This window comes from Osmerus eperlanus, chromosome 7 (genome assembly GCF_963692335.1).
Source record: "Osmerus eperlanus chromosome 7, fOsmEpe2.1, whole genome shotgun sequence".
NCBI classification, from domain to species: Eukaryota; Metazoa; Chordata; class Actinopteri; order Osmeriformes; family Osmeridae; genus Osmerus; species Osmerus eperlanus.
In genome coordinates, this window is record NC_085024.1 from 1,197,166 (window position 1) to 1,217,731 (window position 20,566).

The window sequence follows — 20,566 nt, forward strand, 5'->3', positions numbered from 1 at the left end:
CAAACTTTTTTTTGGTAGCTTAGCAGGACTCGTTCTTTTTTATGAGCTAAAGATTGTGTAGATGCCAGACTGTGGAGCGGGAATCATTTTCTAAAAGAGTTTTCGTGGTTCACCTTGCGGCCTATTCCGGTGAATCCTTGCAAAAAAATCCAGGCTTGCTTGTGCGTCGGCATTTTATAATCCTTGCGAAAGGGGGGTATCCTTTTGGAGGTGAACTCTTTGATTGGTCAGTTACTCCCACCTGGGCGTCCATCCTGAGATTGACGTATGGGTGTGAAGTGGTTGATAACTTTTCAGAGTTCAGCTATTTCAAATGTCCATGTATTGCTTATACTTCAAAATATAACAATACAACATTAATAAATGGTTTAGTTTGTAGATTAAAATCATTTTGATATCAAGATTGACTGATTTATCATAACAGGAAAGGAAGTTACATTAAAACATCAAATTATATCAACACAGCATTAAAGGGAAAGCATACATTATAACACATCAACTACTGTCATTGAAATAGAGTCCATGAACCATGTAGTACTTGAGAATATGTTTGTAAATCCAGAAAAGTTAGTTCTTCCTTAAAATCCTTTGTCTCCATACTGTAAGGCCATTTTGGTCTACCTTCTGACCCCATGCTGGGCCAGAAGCTTTGAAGCTCCTGCTCTGGAGATAAGGACAAAGGGGGAAAACCCCCTTTCTCCTTGTCGGGGGTAGGGGAAAGGTGTGATGGTACGTGGTTTGTCTGTTGGCTCTGCTACACCTCCCTCTCTCCCACTTCCCTCCCTCTCTCCCACTTCCCTCCCTCCCACTTCCTTCCCTCCCTCCCACTTCCCTCCCTCTCTCCCACTTCCCTCCCTCCCACTTCCCTCCCTCCCTCTCTCCCACTTCCCTCCCTCCCTCTCTCCCACTTCCCTCCCTCCCTCTCTCCCACTTCCCTCCCTTCCTCTCTCCCACTTCCCTCCCTCCCTCTCTCCCACTTCCCTCCCTTCCTCTCTCCCACTTCCCTCCCTCCCTCTCTCCCACTTCCCTCCCTCCCTCTCTCCCACTTCCCTCCCTTCCTCTCTCCCACTTCCCTCCCTCCCTCTCTCCCACTTCCCTCCCTCCCTTCCTCCCACTTCCCTCCCTTCCTCCCACTTCCCTCCCTCTCTCCCACTTCCCTCTCTCCCACTTCCCTCCCTCCCACTTCCCTCTCTCCCACTTCCCCCCCTCTTCCCTCCCTCCCTCTCTCCCACTTCCCTCCCTCTTCCCTCCCTCCCTCTCTCCCACTTCCCTCCCTTCCTCCCACTTCAGACACCAGAGGAGCTGAAACAGGGAGGGTTTCAGACACCAGAGGAACTGAAGCAGGGAGGGTTTCAGACACCAGAGGAACTGAAACAGGGAGGGTTTCAGACACCAGAGGAGCTGAAGCAGGGAGGGTTTCAGACACCAGAGGAACTGAAACAGGGAGGGTTTCAGACACCAGAGGAGCTGAAGCAGGGAGGTTTCAGACACCAGAGGAACTGAAACAGGGAGGGTTTCAGACACCCGAGGAGCTGAAGCAGGGAGGGTTTCAGACACCAGAGGAATTGAAACAGGGAGGGTTTCAAATGTTCTCCGTAACTGTGACAACGCAAGCGTCACAATGGGAGACGGTGAGGTGATACACCTGTAACACGACTCCGCCCGATTGGGTGGACGCCCAGGTGACAGCTTCCTGTGAAAGTGGGGCAGGTTCCCAGCCTCGCCGGCCCCCTAGCCCCCAGCTTTTCCCCCAGCCTCCAGCAGACTCTCTGGCCCCCAGCTTTTCCCCCAGCCTCCAGCAGACTCTCTGGCCCCCAGATGCAGAATCTCTCACGGTGTCTTGTTTCTCTCAGGGAACCGTAACCTGGCAACAAGCTGCCGTGACACACCTTGGCCCCGTATCTCGAGCTGCTGCCTTCTTCAACACTCACGAAACCTTTATGGTCGGGGGAGGGAGGGCAACACCACCTTTGGTTTATTTGCATACTTTGTTGGTGTTGTCACTCGGGCAGGAGGGGGGAGGGAGGGGTGGTTGAGGAAGTGGGGAGGGTGGCGAGGGAGTGTGGGGGGAGGGCGGGGAGGGAGTGGGGGAGAGCTGCTAAATCATTCTGAAGCCCTGACATAAGAACCCCTGACTCTTATTCTGAAGTCCTGACATAACAACCCCTGACTCTTATTCTGAAGTCCTGACATAACAACCCTTGACTCTTAGATCAACAAAGTTACATGATCTCTCCTCTACGCTGATCAGTCTCGTTTGAAAGAAACAAAGTAATTTTTTCACGTCAATATTTTCTCTCTAGCCTCCCCAGGTCGACGTTTGTGAGCGGAATTTGCTCTCTGCGAAGGCAAGCAGAGATCAAAACCATCTCCTCAAGGAAAATAACATGTTATGGAGAAAACAACCATGAACTCTCATGAATCATTAAATAAAAATGTGTTTATTCAAAGATGATTCAGTATTATACTGTACTTGGTGGCTCATGTGACACACATCACATGTACATATTTGTAGAAGCAGATTATTGCATTTGAATATCAAAAATGATAGTGATGTATTAACTGTCTGAAACGTCTCGTTCGAGCAGCTGCCCCACATGTTGACCAGCCTGTTGACCAGCCTGTCGAGCAGCCTGTCGACCAGCATCCAGGCTGTGTGCATGGAGCTCAGAGTCAGGAGGAGGTGAGGAGGCAGGCTGTGTGCATGGAGCTCAGAGTCAGGGTGAGGTGAGGAGGCAGGCTGTGTGCATGGAGCTCAGAGTCAGGAGGAGGTGAGGAGGCAGGCTGTGTGCATGGAGCTCAGAGTCAGGGTGAGGTGAGGAGGCAGGCTGTGTGCATGGAGCTCAGAGTCAGGAGGAGGTGAGGAGGCAGGCTGTGTGCATGGAGCTCAGAGTCAGGGTGAGGATGTATTCCTCTTGAAACCACAAACACACACATACACACACAAAGTCTTGATTTGCAGTCAAAAGGAGAGGGGGAGGAGGGGGAGGAGAGGAGAGGAGAGGGAGGGGGAGGAGAGGAGAGGGGGGAGGAGGGGAGAGGAAAAAGCAGAGGGGGGAGAGGGGGAGGAGGAGAGTGATCATCATTACAGACACACACACTTCCACCATTACAGACACAGTCAGCCCAGGACACGGATCACCCAATCTCCCAGAGGTATCTGGCACATTTTGTCCTCCTCCCCCGACCCCTCCTCTCCCAGCCGCTCCTCCCCCTCCTCTCTGTGGTCACCTCTGAGGGGAGGCTGGGTAGCATGGTGCTCCCCCTCCTCTCTGTGGTCACCTCTGAGGGGAGGCTGGGTAGCATGGTGCTCCCCCTCCTCTCTGTGGTCACCTCTGAGGGGAGGCTGGGTCGCATGGTGCTCCCCCTCCACCACTATCCCAGGGAACCAGCTCTGCTTGTACCCAGATGACGGCTCTCCTGGGGGGGGGGTGTGTGGGAGGCAGAGGGGGGGGCCGTGCTGGGGGGCCGGGGGGACCTGGTTGGAGGCGTGCACACGGGTCTCCTCAGGGTCCAGCCAATCAGAATCCCTCTCGCAGAGAAGGTCTGACAACAGGGGCGCCCTCTGTCCAGCGGTTGCCAGGTTTGCCAGGGGAAAACCCCCCTCGATGTGAGAGAGTAGCGTCAGACAGACGGACGTGTCCCTCTGGGTGTCCGGCTGCAGTCCAGGGAGGCGGGGGCCCAGAGAGGGGGGGGGCTCCAGGAGGCTCTGGGAGGGAGGCTCCCCTGGAGGCGGCGCCCACAGCTGGGCATGGTTCTCTCTGAGCCCCAGGGGGGACGGGCCCCCCTCCCTGGCTGGTTGGACCCCCACCATGCTGTAGATGGTGGAGGAGTGGAGGCTGTTGTTGGAGTCTTCTGGAGGGGGTGTCTGGAGGGAGAGGGGCCCCCGCTGCCAGAGAGAGGGGGAGGAGGGGGCGTCCTGGGGGGAGAGGGGCCCCCGCTGCCAGAGAGAGGGGGAGGAGGGGGCGTCCTGGGGGGAGAGGGGCCCCCGCTGCCAGAGAAGGGGGGTGGAGGGGGTGGAGGGGGCGTCCTGGGGGGAGTAACAGCCAGAGTCCCTGCTGACCTGGGGCCTGGTGAGGGGGGGCTTCCTGGCCCCCTCTGTCCCCCCCAGACAGGGCCCCTCGGCATGGGCCAGGGAGAGGACCACCTTCTGGGGCTGGAGCAGGTGAGGGGGGCCCTTGCTGGACATCACTTTCTGGAGGGTCGAGAGATGGAGGAAGTTAGACAAGTAGCCTTTTTTAACAAAGTACTCAAGTATGACCATCTGACTATAATAGCAAACCACAGAATGATCCTTCAAGGAAGTCATTTTGTGTCCTACATTACATAACTATTGCATTCACTTCCTACAACTCAGACATTCAGCAGAGCCTTCCATATCTTTACGTCTCCTGACTGGGTAATGACATCACAGGCAGGAACACACACAGGTGGGGAGGATGTTTCTAGTAAAGGAGAGTTTCCGGGAGAGTCAGGGAGTTCCCCTGCAGCCTCACCGTGCAGTCAGGAAGATCCCGCTTCTGTCTCACGTAGTGACACGTCAACACTGTTACTACGGGGACGCACCCCACCAGGAGACAGGCGGACAACAGTAACCATGGGAACAGGTGCCAGGGGTCATCTGTGGGGTGGGCATCTGTAACAGTTGTAACAGTGTAATGCCTACAGTGCTGTAACAGGTGCTGTAACCGGTGTAACAGTGGAGTAGTTATGTACTGGGGTGGACTAGCTGGTGTGCTGGTGTGGACTAGCTGTGTACTGGTGTGGACTAGCTGGTGTACTGGTATGGACTAGTTATGTACTGGTGTGGACTAGCTGTGTGCTGGTGTGGACTAGATGGTGTACTGGTGTGGACTAGCTGTGTGCTGGTGTGGACAACTGGTGCACTGGTGTGGACTAGCTGTGTACTGGTGTGGACTAGCTGTGTGCTGGTGTAGACTAGCTGTGTACTGGTGTGGACTAGCTGGTGTACTGGTGTGGACTAGCTGGTCTGCTGGTGTGGACTAGTTATGTACTGGTGTGGACTGGCTGTGTGCTGGTGTGGATTAGCTGGTGTACTGGTGTGGACTAGCTGTGTCCTGGTGTGGACTAGCTGTGTGCTGGTGTGGACTAGCTGGTGTGCTGGTGTGGACTAGCTGTGTACTGGTGTGGACTAGCTGGTGTACTGGTATGGACTAGTTATGTACTGGTGTGGACTAGCTGTGTGCTGGTGTGGACTAGATGGTGTACTGGTGTGGACTAGCTGTGTGCTGGTGTGGACAACTGGTGCACTGGTGTGGACTAGCTGTGTACTGGTGTGGACTAGCTGTGTGCTGGTGTGGACTATCTGTGTACTGGTGTGGACTAGCTGGTGTACTGGTGTGGACTAGCTGGTGTGCTGGTGTGGACTAGTTATGTCCTGGTGTGGACTGGCTGTGTGCTGGTGTGGATTAGCTGGTGTACTGGTGTGGACTAGCTGTGTCCTGGTGTGGACTAGCTCTGTGCTGGTGTGGACTAGCTGTGTGCTGGTGTGGACTAGCTGGTGTGCTGGTGTGGACTAGCTGTGTGCTGGTGTGGACTAGCTGTGTACTGGTGTGGACTAGCTGTGTGCTGGTGTGGACTAGCTGTGTACTGGTGTGGACTAGCTATGTGCTGGTGTGGACTAGCTGTGTGCTGGTGTGGACTAGATGTGTGCTGGTGTGGACTAGCTGTGTACTGGTGTGGACTAGCTATGTGCTGGTGTGGACTAGCTGGTGTGCTGGTGTGGACTAGCTGTGTGCTGGTGTGGACTAGCTGTGTGCTGGTGTGGACTAGCTGGTGTACTGGTGTGGACTAAGGCTCAGTGCGGCCAGGTGAGCTCACTGATGCAGAAGGAGGCCTCCTGGCTGGGGGAGCGCTGCTGGTTCAGGTAGGGACGGTACACCACTGCCCCACAGGCCTTTGACACACCTGGTCTCTGGACCTCGAACACCCCATTGGAAGTCTCCTTCACCTGAGCAAGGAGATAGACTTGGAGTTACAGTAGAGAGCAAACATGACATAACATGACCAAAGTGAAACATCATGACATGATGTTTCACTTTGGCATTATGGGAAACTGAGTGTAGATCAATGGGCAAAAAATCTCAATTTCATATTTTTACAATAAATCTAAATCAACAGAACATTTTACAACGGTCAAGATGTCCAAATACTTTCAGTATGTGTGTGTACATGAGTATGTGTGTGTGTCTGTGAGTCTGTGTGTATGTGAGTGTGTGTGTGTATCTGTGTGACTGTGTGTATGTGAAGATGTGTGTGTGTGAGAGTGTGTGTGTGTGTGTGTGAGAGAGCTCACGTCAGCGTTGCCAGTGGTGATGGTGAGGTTGTAGTGGGCATCATAGTGGGAGTATGGTAACTTGTTCTTGGTGAGCACCTCCTCAACCCTGGGGGGGAGAGAGCAGAGCACCTCCACAGACCCCTTCAGCTCACCCTCAACTACCTTCAGGAGGGGAGGGCCCAGTACCGCTGGGGGAAGGGGAGGACGGGGGAGGGAGGAGGGAGAGAGATGTGGAGTTTAGAAGATAATGAGGCAGTTTTACATTACGTGTCACTGGGGGATTAGGATGTTCTAGAGATTAAAGATGGAGAACCTGTGACCTGCTGAACAGTTGAAGGGAGAGGAGGTGAGAGCAGAGGAGAGAGGAGGAGGAGAGGATACTAACTGTCTTCCAGGGGTTTGAAGGGAGAGGAGGTGAGAGCAGAGGAGAGAGGAGGAGGAGAGGATACTAACTGTCTTCCAGGGGTTTGAAGGGAGAGGAGGTGAGAGCAGAGGAGAGAGGAGGAGGAGAGAGGAGAGGATACTAACTGTCTTCCAGGGGTTTGAAGGGAGAGGAGGTGAGAGCAGAGGAGAGAGGAGGAGGAGAGAGGAGAGGATACTAACTGTCTTCCAGGGGTTTGAAGGGAGAGGAGGTGAGAGCAGAGGAGAGAGGAGGAGGAGAGAGGAGAGGATACTAACTGTCTTCCAGGGGTTTGAAGGGAGAGGAGGTGAGAGCAGAGGAGAGAGGAGGAGGAGAGGATACTAACTGTCTTCCAGGGGTTTGAAGGGAGAGGAGGTGAGAGCAGAGGAGAGAGGAGGAGGAGAGAGGAGAGGATACTAACTGTCTTCCAGGGGTTTGAAGGGAGAGGAGGTGAGAGCAGAGGAGAGAGGAGGAGGAGAGGATACTAACTGTCTTCCAGGGGTTTGAAGGGAGAGGAGGTGAGAGCAGAGGAGAGAGGAGGAGGAGAGGATACTAACTGTCTTCCAGGGGTTTGAAGGGAGAGGAGGTGAGAGCAGAGGAGAGAGGAGGAGGAGAGAGGAGAGGATACTAACTGTCTTCCAGGGGTTTGAAGGGAGAGGAGGTGAGAGCAGAGGAGAGAGGAGGAGGAGAGGATACTAACTGTCTTCCAGGGGTTTGAAGGTTGGTGTCTCTCCCAGCAGCGTGGTGTTGGCGTAGACACGAGCCAGGAAGCGGGAGGAGTGGTAGTCGTACGTCGTGTCAGCACTGAGGTTACAGGAGAGAGACCTCATGTTCTGACACTCCAGCTTCGGCACAAACTCTGTCCCGTATCTGGAGAGCACACACATGTCACAAACACACTCTGGGAGCACACACCACACACACAACCTGCACGTCACACACATGCAACACACCCACATAATCTCCAAAACACACTGTGATAACACGCAACATACACTCGCTCCTACAGACCAAAGAGACCACAGGTGACTCGCTCCTACAGACCAGAGAGACCACAGGTGACTCGCTCCTACAGACCAGAGAGACCACAGGTGACTCGCTCCTACAGACCAGAGAGACCACAGGTGACTCGCTCCTACAGACCAGAGAGACCACAGGTGACTCGCTCCTACAGACCAGAGCGACCACAGGTGACTCGCTCCTACAGACCAGAGAGACCACAGGTGACTCGCTCCTACAGACCAGAGCGACCACAGGTGACTCGCTCCTACAGACCAGAGAGACCACAGGTGACTCGCTCCTACAGACCAGAGAGACCACAGGTGACTCGCTCCTACAGACCAGAGAGACCACAGGTGACTCGCTCCTACAGACCAGAGCGACCACAGGTGACTCGCTCCTACAGACCAGAGCGACCACAGGTGACTCGCTCCTACAGACCAGAGAGACCACAGGTGACTCGCTTCTACAGACCAGAGAGACCACAGGTGACTCGCTCCTACAGACCAGAGAGACCACAGGTGACTCGCTCCTACAGAACAGAGAGACCACAGGTGACTCGCTCCTATAGACCAGAGAGACCATAGGTGACAGTCTCAAACAGAAGGTCAATCCCATTTGTGAAACACTTGACATTTGCCTCTGCAGCCGTGCCATGAGTAATTACATTAGATGACATTTCCCAAACAGTTTGAGTGTGACAGAGAGAGACAGAGAGAGAGAAACAAAGAGAGAGAGAGAGGAACAGAGAGAGCGACAGAGAGAGAGACAGAGAGAGAGAAACAAAGAGAGAGAGAGAAACAAAGAGAGAGAGAGAAACAGAGAGAGCGAGAGAGAGCGAGAGAGAGCGAGAGAGAGAGAGAGAGAGAGAAACAAAGAGAGAGAGAGAGAAACAAAGAGAGAGACAGAGAGAGAGAAACAAAGAGAGAGAGTGAGGAGTGTGGGATCTCTCCAGTCAGAACACATGACCGATGAGGAGTGTGGGATCTCTCCAGTCAGAACAAGTGACCGATGAGGAGTGTGGGGTCTCTCCAGTCAGAACACATGACCGATGAGGAGTGTGGGGTCTCTCCAGTCAGAACACATGACCGACGAGGAGTGTGGGGTCTCTCCAGTCAGAACACGTGACCGATGAGGAGTGTGGGGTCTCTCCAGTCAGAACACGTGACCGATGAGGAGTGTGGGGTCTCTCCAGTCAGAACACATGACCGATGAGGAGTGTGGGGTCTCTCCAGTCAGAACACGTGACCGAGGAGGAGTGTGGGATCTCTCCAGTCAGAACACATGACCGACGAGGAGTGTGGGGTCTCTCCAGTCAGAACAGATGACCGACGAGGAGTGTGGGGTCTCTCCAGTCAGAACACGTGACCGACGAGGAGTGTGGGGTCTCTCTAGTCAGAACAGATGACCGACGAGGAGTGTGGGGTCTCTCTAGTCAGAACAGATGACCGACGAGGAGTGTGGGGTCTCTCCAGTCAGAACACGTGACCGACGAGGAGTGTGGGGTCTCTCCAGTCAGAACACGTGACCGACGAGGAGTGTGGGGTCTCTCCAGTCAGAACACGTGACCGACGAGGAGTGTGGGGTCTCTCCAGTCAGAACACGTGACCGACGAGGAGTGTGGGGTCTCTCCAGTCAGAACACGTGACCGACGAGGAGTGTGGGGTCTCTCCAGTCAGAACACGTGACCGATGAGGAGTGTGGGGTCTCTCCAGTCAGAACACGTGACCGATGAGGAGTGTGGGGTCTCTCCAGTCAGAACACGTGACCGATGAGGAGTGTGGGGTCTCTCCAGTCAGAACACGTGACCGATGAGGAGTGTGGGGTCTCTCCAGTCAGAACACGTGACCGACGAGGAGTGTGGGGTCTCTCCAGTCAGAACAGATGACCGACGAGGAGTGTGGGGTCTCTCCAGTCAGAACACGTGACCGACGAGGAGTGTGGGGTCTCTCCAGTCAGAACATGTTACCGATGAGGAGTGTGGGGTCTCTCTAGTCAGAACACGTGACCGACGAGGAGTGTGGGGTCTCTCCAGTCAGAACACGTGACCGACGAGGAGTGTGGGGTCTCTCCAGTCAGAACAGATGACCGACGAGGAGTGTGGGGTCTCTCCAGTCAGAACACATGACCGACGAGGAGTGTGGGGTCTCTCCAGTCAGAACACATGACCGATGAGGAGTGTGGGGTCTCTCCAGTCAAAACACATGACCGATGAGGAGTGTGGGGTCTCTCCAGTCAGAACACGTGACCGACGAGGAGTGTGGGGTCTCTCTAGTCAGAACAGATGACCGACGAGGAGTGTGGGGTCTCTCTAGTCAGAACAGATGACCGACGAGGAGTGTGGGGTCTCTCCAGTCAGAACACGTGACCGACGAGGAGTGTGGGGTCTCTCCAGTCAGAACACGTGACCGACGAGGAGTGTGGGGTCTCTCCAGTCAGAACACGTGACCGACGAGGAGTGTGGGGTCTCTCCAGTCAGAACACGTGACCGACGAGGAGTGTGGGGTCTCTCCAGTCAGAACACGTGACCGACGAGGAGTGTGGGGTCTCTCCAGTCAGAACACGTGACCGATGAGGAGTGTGGGGTCTCTCCAGTCAGAACACGTGACCGATGAGGAGTGTGGGGTCTCTCCAGTCAGAACACGTGACCGATGAGGAGTGTGGGGTCTCTCCAGTCAGAACACGTGACCGATGAGGAGTGTGGGGTCTCTCCAGTCAGAACACGTGACCGACGAGGAGTGTGGGGTCTCTCCAGTCAGAACAGATGACCGACGAGGAGTGTGGGGTCTCTCCAGTCAGAACACGTGACCGACGAGGAGTGTGGGGTCTCTCCAGTCAGAACATGTTACCGATGAGGAGTGTGGGGTCTCTCTAGTCAGAACACGTGACCGACGAGGAGTGTGGGGTCTCTCCAGTCAGAACACGTGACCGACGAGGAGTGTGGGGTCTCTCCAGTCAGAACAGATGACCGACGAGGAGTGTGGGGTCTCTCCAGTCAGAACACATGACCGACGAGGAGTGTGGGGTCTCTCCAGTCAGAACACATGACCGATGAGGAGTGTGGGGTCTCTCCAGTCAAAACACATGACCGATGAGGAGTGTGGGGTCTCTCCAGTCAGAACACGTGACCGACGAGGAGTGTGGGGTCTCTCCAGTCAGAACACGTGACCGACGAGGAGTGTGGGGTCTCTCTAGTCAGAACAGATGACCGACGAGGAGTGTGGGGTTTCTCTAGTCAGAACAGATGACCGACGAGGAGTGTGGGGTCTCTCCAGTCAGAACACGTGACCGACGAGGAGTGTGGGGTCTCTCCAGTCAGAACACGTGACCGACGAGGAGTGTGGGGTCTCTCCAGTCAGAACACGTGACCGACGAGGAGTGTGGGGTCTCTCCAGTCAGAACACGTGACCGACGAGGAGTGTGGGGTCTCTCCAGTCAGAACACGTGACCGACGAGGAGTGTGGGGTCTCTCCAGTCAGAACACGTGACCGACGAGGAGTGTGGGGTCTCTCCAGTCAGAACACGTGACCGATGAGGAGTGTGGGGTCTCTCCAGTCAGAACACGTGACCGATGAGGAGTGTGGGGTCTCTCCAGTCAGAACACGTGACCGACGAGGAGTGTGGGGTCTCTCCAGTCAGAACACGTGACCGACGAGGAGTGTGGGGTCTCTCCAGTCAGAACAGATGACCGACGAGGAGTGTGGGGTCTCTCCAGTCAGAACACGTGACCGACGAGGAGTGTGGGGTCTCTCCAGTCAGAACATGTTACCGATGAGGAGTGTGGGGTCTCTCTAGTCAGAACACGTGACCGATGAGGAGTGTGGGGTCTCTCCAGTCAGAACACGTGACCGACGAGGAGTGTGGGGTCTCTCCAGTCAGAACAGATGACCGACGAGGAGTGTGGGGTCTCTCCAGTCAGAACACATGACCGACGAGGAGTGTGGGGTCTCTCCAGTCAGAACACATGACCGATGAGGAGTGTGGGGTCTCTCCAGTCAAAACACATGACCGATGAGGAGTGTGGGGTCTCTCCAGTCAGAACACGTGACCGATGAGGAGTGTGGGGTCTCTCCAGTCAGAACACGTGACCGACGAGGAGTGTGGGGTCTCTCCAGTCAGAACACGTGACCGACGAGGAGTGTGGGGTCTCTCCAGTCAGAACACGTGACCGACGAGGAGTGTGGGATCTCTCCAGTCAGAACACGTGACCGACGAGGAGTGTGGGGTCTCTCCAGTCAGAACACGTGACCGACGAGGAGTGTGGGGTCTCTCCAGTCAGAACACGTGACCGACGAGGAGTGTGGGGTCTCTCCAGTCAGAACACGTGACCGACGAGGAGTGTGGGGTCTCTCCAGTCAGAACACGTGACCGACGAGGAGTGTGGGGTCTCTCCAGTCAGAACACGTGACCGACGAGGAGTGTGGGGTCTCTCCAGTCAGAACACGTGACCGACGAGGAGTGTGGGGTCTCTCCAGTCAGAACACGTGACCGACGAGGAGTGTGGGGTCTCTCCAGTCAGAACACGTGACCGACGAGGAGTGTGGGATCTCTCCAGTCAGAACACGTGACCGACGAGGAGTGTGGGGTCTCTCCAGTCAGAACACGTGACCGACGAGGAGTGTGGGGTCTCTCCAGTCAGAACACGTGACCGACGAGGAGTGTGGGGTCTCTCCAGTCAGAACACGTGACCGACGAGGAGTGTGGGATCTCTCCAGTCAGAACACGTGACCGATGAGGAGTGTGGGGTCTCTCCAGTCAGAACACGTGACCGATGAGGAGTGTGGGGTCTCTCCAGTCAGAACACGTGACCGATGAGGAGTGTGGGGTCTCTCCAGTCAGAACACGTGACCGATGAGGAGTGTGGGGTCTCTCCAGTCAGAACACGTGACCGATGAGGAGTGTGGGGTCTCTCCAGTCAGAACACGTGACCGATGAGGAGTGTGGGGTCTCTCCAGTCAGAACACGTGACCGACGAGGAGTGTGGGGTCTCTCCAGTCAGAACACGTGACCGACGAGGAGTGTGGGATCTCTCCAGTCAGAACACGTGACCGACGAGGAGTGTGGGGTCTCTCCAGTCAGAACACGTGACCGATGAGGAGTGTGGGGTCTCTCCAGTCAGAACACGTGACCGATGAGGAGTGTGGGGTCTCTCCAGTCAGAACAGAGGTAGAAGATGCTCACCTGGCCCAGAAGACACTGTAGAGGACGTCCCCTCCACCACTTCCATCTTCACCCCACTGCAGCACGTTATGGAAGTTCCTGGATACGAAGTATGGTCTCTCCTGACATGATACCCCGCAGCCTGGGGGAGGGAGGGAGGGGAAGGGAGGAAGGGGGGGAGGGAGGCATAAATATCTATGACGTGGAATGTTTGTGATTTCTCCTAAATTGGCAAATTACCTGCCAGGTGAAAATTAAACAGGAATGACAACCTTACCAATCAACCAATTTCTTTCTCTTTTTTTGCATGGATGTGATTTTGTGATTTCTGTTCACTCTATATTACTTACTAAGACGTGTAAATATGTGCATGCAAATGTGAATGTTCTGTTTGCATGTAACACATTTCTACACAAAAAATACACAAAATACACAATTATTGTCCTACAGTATTGTACAGACAAACCTGAAATTATAGAATAGTACAATAACCAGGCAGTGTGAACAAAAAAGTAGAACAAAAAATAAATTAGTTTACAAACATTTTCATGGTTGACTTCCATGGTGAAAAAACATCTAAACATTTTGACCATATGGCTTTTACACAATGACAAAATAACTTTTCATTTTAGTGGCATTGGCCAATTCACCAACACAATACCTAGGTTTGACATGCTATAGAGCTGTGATGTCCCATTAAACAGTTGTGACAATTACACTTATAGTTTAGAGAATGTAAAAAAATGAGCCAAAGTGATTGAGAGAAACGGTAACACTTTAGAATAATGGAATTATTAGAATAAATAATTAATTATTAAAAGTAATTATTCACAAATTCACAAAAGTAACATGTCTAAAAAGTGAACAATTTGGTTGTTTTACTCTTAACATGGTCATGACTTTTCAGAAGCTTGTGCCTCAAATGGGTTCTTTGTGGAAACCAGTTTATGAATATTATATCCCCCCAAATACGTTAGCTACTGGTTGAGCTTGTGACTACTCTTACCAAAGGATGGATGTATGTTCTGTTTTTTTTTCAAACTTAAACATGGTATAATACAAATAATTATCATTTGTTTAACATTTTTAATAATTAGGAAGTGATGCTGACACGCTCATGATTGGATTAGTTTACTATTATGAGTCGAGTGTCAGTTCAATATGTCTCAGACTCCAAAGACCTACCTTTACTTTACAGTAGCCGCCTGAAGAGGACTTCTCTTTAGGATATGAATATAAACATCAATGTTCTCTTGTCAAAAACAATTTGCATCCTGCATTTATGTTGCGATAAGCGCAAAACCACATCTTCCAGATTACAATGTTTTTTAGAATATCACTAGTGCCTCACAGAAATGTATGCCTGTATATGTCAAATATAAAAATAGACTTATTATATTACTTGTGAAAACCAGTATAACTCCTCACTAATTACTCAAGCGTTACCTTGTCATCCTGCCGGAACTACTTGTGATGTGGACCATTATTTTAAAGTGACAAACATGTTAACTCCTCACTAATTACTCAAGCGTTACCTTGTCAACCCGCAGTAACTGTAATATGGACCATTATTTAAGTGAAAAACATGTTCTCACTAACATGTCACCTCGCAAGATCTACAACATAAAACAACTGCAGTGATTGGATAACATTTTTTTTAATTATATGCACTGGAAGACTTACATTAAATCGTAAAAGAAAATCCTACATAATGCAAAAATGGACATGCAAGAATAAAGCATTTTGTAAAATATGTCTGAATGAAACATTCTTTGTTTGGCACAATGATGAAACCTAGCATTTAAACAAAAAATATGGATTTTGGAATGAAACATTCAACACATTCAACAAACTGTGATGAGAAACTGAGTCAAACATAATGGCTAAATAAGTAATAAGTAAGTAGCTACATGGCTAACCCTAACCCAAATCAACGTATAGGCCTACTCTATAATGAGTCTAGCATTGGCCACTACTGCGAAATACAACAGCAACGCAATTCCAAAGGGATGAAAATGATGAAGGAAGAAAGAACAAATGGCAGGACTGTAAAATAACTTGCTAGATAGTTAACCCAATTCAGAGAACAGGAACATGGCCCAAAACGCTAGCTACAGTTCTTGCTATCTGTAAAACCAGGCTAGCTGTCGGCTAGCTTGTAAAAAGTCCATTCATACAAACTGTATAGTATTGCAGTCGAAATTCGCACTAATTCTACAATTTGAAATTCTAGTGAAATTCACCTAGTCGTTATCTAAGGGAATTTGTTGGCCAAATACTGGATATTTACCATCCATAAAAATGTGCCAAATGATTTAGCGCTCCAAACGTTGCACCAGAGTATAGGTTTAGGGAAAACATGACATGGATTTCAGGACAAATTGGTTTCGGTAAGCCAAGTCGACTGGATTTGGAAAATGGACCGACCAGGATTTGATATTTTCTGAGCTGCAGAAAGACGTAATAGAAGTCACATCGAAATTGCCCGCATAATCATACAGTATGATCAAATATTGGGGAGGGACCAAGCCCCCACCCCTCGGCTCTAAGCAACGGCCCCGGTGGAGGTAGGTGGTATTGCATTTCTTGTTAGACTTCCGGCTCTTCCGGTCGTTTTTATTCTATTAACTCCAGTCAACATTTACAAAACTATCTCCCCCAATAATTTTTGTTCGATTCTCGAACCTAGCTCATACTACTAGCTTTTTCATAGAATAATTTTTCCTGATTTTTGCTAAGTTTGAAACCAATCCGAAATGGGTAAACTAGCACCCCATACTAACAGGGCACGAGCACAAACGTTCACATTAGCTGAATTTGAATGAGCCATATTGAATGAGCACAGGGAGAAATGGCTTGAGTTGCCTGCCCTGTTGTAGCAAGTTTAGCAAATGGTTGTCACACATACATGAAATGTTGTTAATATAGTTTATTTCCGTTATTTTAAAACAGATTTGATTTTTCTGTCAAGAACGTTTTTACGTTCATGACGGCAAATATTATATTATGTTAAGCGTGAGCATAGATTGTTGACATGTCTATCTGGAGCAAAGACGAAGATTAATACTTTAACTGATAACCACAATAAGAAATGATATAAATATGATTAGTTATGCCTTCAGAAGCTTTTGTTAAACACACCCATTATTCTAGTATTTTTTTTTATCGTGTCATCAAGCCAGACTGCTTTTGTGGGACAATGAAGGTCCTCAGTGACTATGTTTCACCCCCACTTATATCTGATGGAAACGTCTGGTATATAGGCCTAGTTCTGTTAATATGCCTCTTTCAGAGGCAAATGTTAAATAAAGTATATTTTAGACACACTTCTCAAGCTTTTATTTATTACATTATTTCCAAGTCTTATTAGATCACGTTATATCCATTAATAGGCGTTTGGTTTTGTAGGTTGAACATATAAAACACAGGCCACATTTCTACACTGATATGTAAATTGAAGGCAGAGTGAATTTCGTGGCATTTCGTTTCAATATACAGTTGACAGTAAGCTATGGTAAGTCTGCATTATGGAAGATTTCTGTTACCAAAATAACTATTAAGCTTTCTTTGCCTGGCGAGAACAACGACGGAGCTAGGTGTTCATGTTAACAGTTTATTTAATCCGATACAATGCGTTGGAAATCATACTCAAATCACAAGAAAAAAAGCAACATATGTGATGAGTTCCATGTAGAATAGCCCTATATTTAGCCCTATAGCCTATTTATAAAAACCAAGTGAAAGGAATACTATACAGTGACAGCATACATTTCCGTAAAGTTTGCATTATGTCTCTGATTCTTATCGGACTTGTACCCCATTCTGCCACTGCAATGCCTTAGCTCACATGCTCGCAACCATATAAATCTATGCTCGCGACTGGTTGTCGCAAAGTATGACGTGTACAGCTAGTTGCAAGCGTGCACGAGGTCTCGGAGCTAGGGAAAAAAAGAGCCACTGTTTAAAGCTAGACCGGAAGAGTCGGAAGTGGAAAGATCCAGTTCGGTCCAGTTTCGCGCTCTCGCTTGCCTCACTGCGCCACTGAGCACTTTTCATAGAAATGAATGGGGACGCCATCTTGGAAGACAAAAGTTGCTTCCTCTAGTAATATTAACTCTATGGGAGGGACGTGTTATAACGTTAATATTCATAAACTGGTTTCAACAAAGAATTCATTTGAGGCACAAGCTTCTGAAATGTTATGACCATGTTAAGAGTAAAAAAAACACAATTGTTCACTTTTTAGACATTACTTTTGTGATTAGTAATTCATTGCTTATTCTTTCTTAATTGGTCATAGTTCACAAGTAGTTCTCAATGAGGATATATTTATTTAATAATAATCAAATACCTACCTTTGTACTAAATTCGCTATTACTTACTGCTTAGTTAATCTTGGTTCCATATTAGTTAATAGTAATAAACTAATTTAATTTAGTAATAAACTAATTTAATTTAATACAACATTACTTCCTGCATAGCTACTCGTTAACAACCGACCATTATTCTAAAGTGTTACCAGAGAAACTGGAACACACATGTCCTGGTCTTTAGAGGCCTGGCTGGACATGTGACACTAAACTATATCAAACATCTTCACGACTCACAGAACAGACAAAGGCCCAACAACAAAACAAGATCTGCACATACACCACACACACACACAACCACACACACACAGATAGATAAAGAAACATTGAGAGAGAGACAGAGAGAAAGAAAGAGAGAGAGAGAGACAGAGAGAAAGAAAGAGAGAGACAGTGAGAGAGAGACAGAGAGAAAGAAAGAGAGAGAGAGAGAGAGAGAGAGAGAGAGAGAGAGAGAATGTCCCAGTGATTCAGATCTCCGGTTAATCTTCCATTTTCAACATGTCAGTTGTGGATTGTTCATTAACCCCAATAAAGTGTGACTGTACAGCCACTGGCCACATCTCTAGAATACAGGCCACCTGCAGGTCACGTGTCTAGATTACAGGTTAGGCAAATTAAACCTGTTTGAAACCAACCACACAGCCAACAGGAACCCTCTCTTTGCAATTTGCATTTTTATGAGCAATGCAATAATAAACTCAATATCACACAACGTGAGAGCAGAATAGATCTCAGAATAGGCAAATGAAAGAGGTGGTGAATCAATTTCCCACAAATCACAGGGATTCAGAGTGAGAGAGGGACAAACACAGAGAGAGAGAGACCGGGAGGGAGAAAAGGAAGACTCTCTCTCTCACTCTCTCTCTAACATCTCAGCTACCAGACACAGTGTAAAGCAGGGGTGGGGAACGTCCGGCCCGAAAACGTCCAAAATCATTTGGTCCGGCCCGCCATGGCACTGCAGGAACCATATTATTAGGTGCATTATTTGTTGGCAGCAGCACTATTTTTATATGTGGAAGAGGACCGTGGAGGCGCGCAGCGTTGCGTACCAATGTACCAAAAAATTTGGTACATTGGTACGGGACATTGCGGACAATGCGAGCGCTCTGCGCGCTCGCATTAAGTGTGGAATTCCTTTCTAGCAAATCAAACCCAGAATACGTTGTTGGTTTGGGCTAAGCTCCGAATGTTTACAACGTATGGCTCCGCGCCTGATTAACACTCAGATCGATAAGCAGTCTCAAAAATGGTAGCAATATAAAAAATAATACGATCCCTTTCCGTAATCATGATACCCCCCAAGAAATGTTCGATGCACCCCTAGTCAAAGCAGGCTGCATCCGTGCCAGCTAACATCACAAATCTCACCAAAGAGAAGCATTTCCAGCCATCACATTAGGGGTGAGTTAATTGAATGTTTGACCAAATATAGCAGGCACATTTTTAAGTTGATAATTCTGTACGGCCCCCGAATGATTTAATAAATATCCAAATGGCCCTTGGCAGAAAAAAGGTTCCCCACCCCTGGTGTAAAGTAACCACATCTCAGCTACCAGACACAGTGTACAGTAACCACATCTCATCTACCAGACACAGTGTAAAGTAACATCTCAGCTACCAGACACAGTGTAAATTAACATCTCAGCTACCAGACACAGTGTAAAGTAACCACATCTCAGCTACCAGACCAGTGTAAATTAACATCTCAGCTACCAGACACAGTGTAAAGTAACCACATCTCAGCTACCAGACCAGTGTAAATTAACATCTCAGCTACCAGACACAGTGTAAAGTAACCACATCTCAGCTACCAGACACAGTGTACAGTAACATCTCAGCTACCAGACACAGTGTAAATTAACATCTCAGCTACCAGACACAGTGTAAAGTAACCACATCTCAGCTACCAGACACAGTGTACAGTAACATCTCAGCTACCAGACACAGTGTACAGTAACATCTCAGGAGGTACCAGGAGGTACCAGGGGATGAGGGGGTGAGAGGGGTGAGGGGGATGAGAGGCAGGACTCACCATGGTGGTACAGCAGCAGAACCAGGACCAGCACAGGACGGAGCATCCCTGCGGGTTATGAGGGTCTGATCAGACCAGGGTCCACAGCCCTGCCCAGCAGGGGCGCAGAGCTGAGAGGTACCCCACAGAGGGCTCTGGATCCCTGGGAACACAGCAGATCAACAACCCCCTCCTCTGGAAGCAGGTAGATACGGGAGACCAGGAGAACCAGGGAGTTCCAGGTACTAAAACCAGGTAGTGGAGGAGGAACTAGGTTGTAGAACTAGGAAGTAGAACCAGGACGTAGAACCAGGAAGTTGTCCCAGGCAGTAGAACCAGGAAGTAGACCCAGTCGGTAGACCCAGGAAGTGGACCCAGGCGGTAGACCCAGGAAGTAGACCCAGTCGGTAGAACCAGGAAGTAGACCCAGTCGGTAGACCCAGGAAGTAGACCCAGTCGGTAGAACCAGGAAGTAGACCCAGTCGGTAGACCCAGGCGGTGGAAGAGGGAGGCCAGGAGATGTGAGCTGGCGAGTGGAGACTGCTGTGGGTCCACAGGTGTGGAGCTGAACTTTGGAACTGTCTTATCACTCTGTTCCTGTTGTAACCCTCATTGCTCCTCCCCCTCATCCACCTTGCTGTTTATGACTGGCCAACCTCTCCCGCTCTCTCTTTCCCTCCTTCTCGCTCCAGATCCACTTCTTGTCTTTCTGGTTTTATCAGTGTTGAGTGGAAACTGATCCTGTGTGTGTGTATGTGTGTGTGAGAGAGTGTGTGTGCGTGTGTGTGTTTGAGAGTGTGTGTGTGTGTGTGAGAGAGTGTGTGTGTGTGTGTGTGTGTGTGAGAGTGTGTGTGTGAGTGTGAGAGAGAGTGTGTGTGCGTGTGTGTGTGTGTGAGAGTGTCCAGCAGAGAGAATGGTGCTTCTGGGAAACCATCTCTCCCAGCAGGAACTCTGCAATCATGCATCTTTCTCCTCTCTTTTCCTCCCCTCTCCTCTCCTTTCCCCTCCTCTCCCCACCTATCCTCTCCCCTCCTCTCCTCTCCTCTCCCCACCTATCCTCTCCTCTCCCCTCCTCTCCCCACCTATCCTCTCCCCTCCTCTCCTCTCCCCACCTCTCCAGCCTCTCCTCACCTCTCCTCTCCAGCCTCTCCTCTCCCCACCTCTCCAGCCTCTCCTCTCCCCACCTCTCCTCTCCCCACCTCTCCAGCCTCTCCCCACCTCTCCTCTCCAGCCTCTCCTCTCCCCACTTCTCCTCTCCAGCCTCTCCTCTCCCCACCTCTCCTCTCCCCACTTCTCCAGTGGGGAGAGGAGAGGCAGAGGCACAG

The 20,566-nt window shown here is 50.2% G+C and overlaps 1 protein-coding gene across 2 annotated transcripts; it reads right to left on the reverse strand.

Annotated features, from left to right (window-relative positions):
• Positions 1-2,420: 2,420 nt before the first annotated feature.
• LOC134024041 (uncharacterized) lies at positions 2,421-19,840 on the reverse strand. 2 transcript variants are annotated; one of them, XM_062466424.1, is made up of 8 exons: positions 19,263-19,837; positions 12,879-12,999; positions 7,399-7,568; positions 6,317-6,486; positions 5,842-5,971; positions 4,497-4,636; positions 3,334-4,195; positions 2,421-3,231 (listed from the first exon to the last, which is right to left on the reverse strand). In XM_062466424.1, exons 1-8 carry the CDS (start codon positions 19,306-19,308, stop codon positions 3,122-3,124), a joined length of 1,749 nt encoding a protein of 582 aa, XP_062322408.1. In that variant the 5' UTR covers positions 19,309-19,837; the 3' UTR covers positions 2,421-3,121. The 2 variants fall into 2 exon arrangements, with proteins under 2 accessions (XP_062322408.1, XP_062322407.1); XM_062466423.1 differs by having other exon boundaries at positions 2,421-4,195; positions 19,263-19,840.
• Between the last annotated feature and the right edge of the window lie 726 nt (positions 19,841-20,566).